This window comes from Calidris pugnax, unplaced genomic scaffold, assembly GCF_001431845.1.
Source record: "Calidris pugnax isolate Ruff unplaced genomic scaffold, ASM143184v1 scaffold157, whole genome shotgun sequence".
NCBI classification, from domain to species: domain Eukaryota; kingdom Metazoa; phylum Chordata; class Aves; order Charadriiformes; family Scolopacidae; genus Calidris; species Calidris pugnax.
The window spans coordinates 3598447-3603502 of record NW_015090992.1 but is presented as its reverse complement, the minus strand read 5'-3'; the positions used below and the strand labels follow the sequence as shown (position 1 = coordinate 3603502).

General features: G+C 44.0%; 1 protein-coding gene across 4 annotated transcripts in view; it reads right to left on the bottom strand.

The window, feature by feature from the left end:
* The window catches only part of LOC106895394 (chromosome unknown open reading frame, human C9orf72), a 16515-nt gene extending 11620 nt beyond the window's left edge, over positions 1-4895 (bottom strand). For 2 of the 4 annotated variants that reach the window (XM_014954802.1, XM_014954805.1), the window contains exons 1-2: positions 4797-4895; positions 2569-3054 (exon numbers count right to left, since the gene is read on the bottom strand). In XM_014954802.1, the coding sequence (XP_014810288.1) occupies positions 2569-3012 (444 nt within the window). In that variant the 5' untranslated portion in view covers positions 3013-3054; positions 4797-4895. Of the gene's footprint in view, positions 1-2568; positions 3055-3551; positions 4644-4796 lie in introns of those variants that run through there. The other 2 variants (XM_014954803.1, XM_014954804.1) reach the window with 2 other exon arrangements.
* Between the last annotated feature and the right edge of the window lie 161 nt (positions 4896-5056).

Sequence of the window (5056 nt, the reverse complement as noted above, 5' to 3'; positions counted from 1 at the left end):
TTTCCCCCCCCCCCCCCCCACATTTTGAGACACTGGTAAGTCTTCAACACGTTGTTTTATAACCAAGTACAGGAGACATGATACCTTAAAATACACAAAACACAATGTACAAGAGACTGGACAAGGTTCTCAAAACAGACTCAACAGCAGCCAAGTAGCAAACCACATTCAAAAATGCAACTTACAATAATCAAGTTATCATTCACAAAGAGAATTTGGCATTTATCACTGGAACGACCAATACAATATGCAAAAAATGGACGCTGCTGCAAGAACTCATTACATCTTTTGCTAGATGCTAACAGGTTATTGCATTTTTATTGGTTACTCATCAGCTTCTTCCGACTCAACTACTCAAACTTGATCAAGTGGGAAAAGAGTTTACCTAACTTTTTGAGCAGATGAATAAGGAACACGCTACAGCAACTTGCCCTAAAACAGTAATACAACTTATCTAACCATCTAAAAGAGGCATCTGTGAAAAATATTACTAGAATGAGGCAGACTCTTTTAGGGCATCTCCACCTTTGAGTTCAGTGTCAGTGAAGTCATCCTTGGCAACGAAGATCCTTTGCATTAAAAGAAGTCAGTCTTCATGAAGATAAGGCTGAACAAGTCGTGTAAGCCACTTCTTTTTAGAAATGTAACGGCTCAAAATTATTAGGCAAACAGCTGGAACATAAAATTGAAGTGGATAAAATGGGTTTCTAACCCCATATGGATGACTTGGCATGCAGTTACTTGTCCTTCTCGACCAGTTTGAACACTGCTCCATGCTTCTCCTAGTCCTTGAGTTCAGGTTTCTTCTCTTCTGAAGTCCAGCTCTACATAGAACTCAAGAGAGCTGATAACCAGCACCATTAGAAATTCTAGAACAGGTACACAGCTCCCTTCAGATACAACTTCAATGTCTTCAGTGTTTTTTCTTCTGTTGTAGCCATAGCTGCTGAACTGCCTCAAAATGCAAACTACAAAATGAGCCTGTTTGAACTCAGTATTAGCATTCTACAACTCGTGCCTAAATTTTAATCTACATTTTCAAAGCAGGGTTCTGTTATAGGTAAGGCTGCAGAACCGCAGAGAGATCAAACATCCCTGCAGGTTTCTCAAAAAAAAAAAAAAAAAAGATAAAAGAAAAGAAAGAAAATAAATGTCTGTTTCAGAATGTATCACTATCTCAGCTAACTCAGCTGGCCTATCTGCTTCAAGAACATCTGAAAAAAGAATGAAGAACTTAATGACTCATTTCTGAAAAAACTAGTAGAAAACATTTTTTTGTCATTCTCAATGCCACTGGAAAGCTATTTCTACTGTGGAAACATACTGATATAGATCAATTGCCAAAAAGAGAGAAGACGTATTATAGTTAAGAAGGATGGACAATTCCTATTTGACCACTCACATTACAGGTCAGTACAGTGGACACTAAATGACAGAGAAGCAGTGCAATCAAGAACATGAGACAGAATTCAGCTATATCAAAAGCTCTAACCTCCAGCAGGCTTTTAGAAGGCTAGATTAGGAATGAAATGTGTTTCTACTATATTGAAAATGAACTTGATGTCCTATCCTTCCTCCGACAAAATAAATCCCAGAAGTATCAAGAGCCAATGTGACAGAAAACACTGCCAGCCATCATCAGACAATGCAGCAAAAATCAAATGTGTATGTCAATCCAGCAAAAAGGAAACAAAACCACAAAACTTAATATCAGCTTATTATTTCTGGAATCTTAATTAGTTCAGACAAGAGCCTTCAAAACGGAAGTTTAATGTTGACTAGAGGTCTCAAAACAGAAGAGGAACAAAAACTTTACCAGACAAACATGCATTACCACACACATTACAGCTGACATGCAAATTACTGCTCTAAGACAACTTGTACTCCACGAAGACAACAGAGATTTTAGTTTTTATTATGAGAATGTTATTCATTTTAAACAAAAATACATAAGTTTTTCACTCAATAAGTAAATAACCATAATGTACCCAAAGGTAAGAACTGCAATTCTTCAGAAAAATTTAGCATGTTTTCCTTTCTTAATTTCAAAAGTAGAAATATTTGGACCAAGGTAGATGTATTTTTGTGGTTGTCTCATTAGTTTTACATAATTTAACACCTACCAAACTGTTAATACCCTTTTATGAGAAATAAAACTGTGAAAACAATGACAACTTTAATTACATCAGTTCTGCCTTCTGTACCCCAACAGTGAAAACAATGATTTGAAACACAGTACCTAGTTTAAATATACTAATTAACACAATTAAAAGCAATAATTTATATCAAATTCATAGAGATGAAAAACTGTGCAGGATTTCCACCTAAGTAACCTGGCACAGGTTGTATCATATTACCAGGATGAATCATGTGCCCAAAAGGCCCAGCCTTGAATTTGTTGATATACTGACAACTTTTAACCTTCAAAATTTTATACTTCTACAGAGGTCAGCCTCCTCTGAGTTTTTATGTCTGGATTGCTACAGAAGAGGTGTCACAGAAACTTAATTTTTGCTTTTGCTCAAGATAACCTGGACAGCTGCTTTTAGTAATGAAGAATAAACCTACCTTATGCATCCATATTCTTCCTTTCCTTATAATATGCGTTAACCTATCCACACACACTCTGTGAAGTGGTAGGTAGAAGCCAAGTTCACTTTGGGGAAGTATAATTGATAGTCCGTATGTGCTTCTGTCTCCATTCCAGTTTCCATCAAAGATCAATGACACAATGATTACCCTTTTTTCTGCCAAGACGAAGAACTTCACATCTATTGCACCGCTTTCTGCATTCCGAAGTATTTCTCCATTCAGGGTGTGGTTAGCAAGAAAAGTTATTTCACCATCACTGAGAAGCACCTGTTCTGTCTTTGGGGCCCAGATATGCCGCACTCGGGGGCCAAGGATATTGTCCCAGTAAGCAAAAGTGGCAGCTAATAAAGGTGACTCGCCATTCAAAGAAATCTCTGTTTTAGCAACTGCAGGAGATGGTGGTGGACAAAGAGCTGACATACCTGCTTCCCCTCTCGTGTATAACTGAAATGTTTACATCACCTAAAAAAAAAAGTGTTCACAGAAAAAACACAAAATTAGAGCGCACTTGTTATTATCTCATCTTCTTTTGTTTCCAAATATGACTCCAAGAGCCAACCAGACTTCTACACCTGAGACTTAATTGTAAACTTCACTCAAAAAGGAAGTGTCTGTGCATACCTTCCCTGCAATGAAGCAGTATGCTTTACAAACATTAGTCAGTCAGACCTCCAGTACCCTTTACTCATTATGCAAGTATGATGAGCCTGCACAACACTGAACTTGTGTAAGAAGACTGACATATGCTAAATATATCCTTTACATCATGGTGACATGCAGGGTGTTGGCAACACAAGGTGTTGGCTCAGCACTTTATAGTATGCATTGATGGAAGATTCTTCATCTTAGAATCACAGAATCGTCTAGTTTGAAAGGGACCTTTAAGATTATTAAGCCCAACCCACAACCTGAAATTGCCAAAACCACCACTAAACCATGTCGCTAAGAACAGCATCTACCTGTCTTTTAAATACCTCCAGGGATGGCGACTCCACCAACCTCCTTGGGCAGCCTGGATCAGTGCTTGATGACCCTTCCCATGAAGAAATTTTTCCTAATATCCAATCTAAACTTCCCTTGGCACAACTTGAGGCTACTTCCTCCTCTATAGCTTGTTACTTGGTAGAAGAGACCGATCCCCACCTCGCTACAGCCTCCTTTGAGGTAGCTGTAGAAAGCGAAAAGGTCTGTCCTCAGCCTCCTTTTCTCCAGGCTAAACTACCCTAGATCCTTCAGCTGCTTCTTGTAAGACTTGTTCTTTAGACCCCTCACCAGCTTTGTTGCCCTTCCCTGGACACACTCTAGGATCTCAATATTGTGTAGACACAAATCTTGAAACATTTTCACTATCAGCTTCCAACAAATCTACAGCTTCCCCATTTTGATGGGGCAGAAGATAACGGGAAGCGTCACCTTCCCTAAAACTCTAAGAGTCACAGGAACACATTCACTAAAAAAAGTTTCACAAACAAAGTCAACCCAGGATGGAAAACTACAAGAGCTAAAATGCACTTATCTTGAGGAAACCCCACATGACCAGCACTCCAGCTCTCTCTCCTCTCCGCCTGCAGCATTCCACATGACAGCAGGGGGGAACCCCCACCGGTATCAAAGGAACAGTGAAACACCCCTCTCACTGACACACCCCTAACTCGCCAGACCTCTGCCACTGTTTCGCTTCATGTATCTGAACTTCTTTTTTTTTTTTTTTTTTCCCTTGCGAGCGTCCCTAATAAGATCGTCCAGGGTGCATTTCCTCACAGCAGAGGGGCAAAGCAGCTTTCTCTCGCCCAGCCCCGACTGGGCCGTCCCCTGCCCGCCGGTGACCGGCCCAGAAGGCAGCAGGGAAGCCGAGGCCGTTTGACGCTCTTAAATGCGACCTCAGGGCTTCGGGGAAGACGAAAAGAGCCCGTCCCGCCACCCCTGCCTCATACACTGAGGGGCTGACGAGAGACTCCCCTCTCACGGCTGCCCGTCCGCCGGCCCTAACTAAACCAGCCTGGATCAGGCCCGCTCCGCGCCCTCCAGCTCCGGTCCCAACTTCGGGAAAGGACCCTCCTCCCGCTGAGGCGAGCAACGAGGCAGACCCAGCTCCTTCCCTCCGCTAGCAGGAGCGGGGGGGACGCGGAGGACAGCCCCACCGGCGGGGAGCGCCGTGCCCCCCCACCACAACCCCTGCCGCCCCGGCCCCGCGCTGGCCTCACCTGCGCACCAGCCGCCGCCCCGCGCATGCGCCCGCACACTTCCCGCCTGCCCACACAGCGGCCGGGCCTCAGCAGCGCTCCCGCGCAGGCGCCGCACCGCCCCCGGCCGGGAGGAGACGGGAGCGGGCGGTGCCGGCGGGAGGTGTTACCTCGGGAGCTCGGCGGCAGCGGGGAGCTGCTCTTCCAGTGCCTGGCGGAACGGCGGGGGAGGGGGGGCTGGGGGGGCCCGCGGCAGCGGGGGGGGGGCAGCGGTTCCCCAA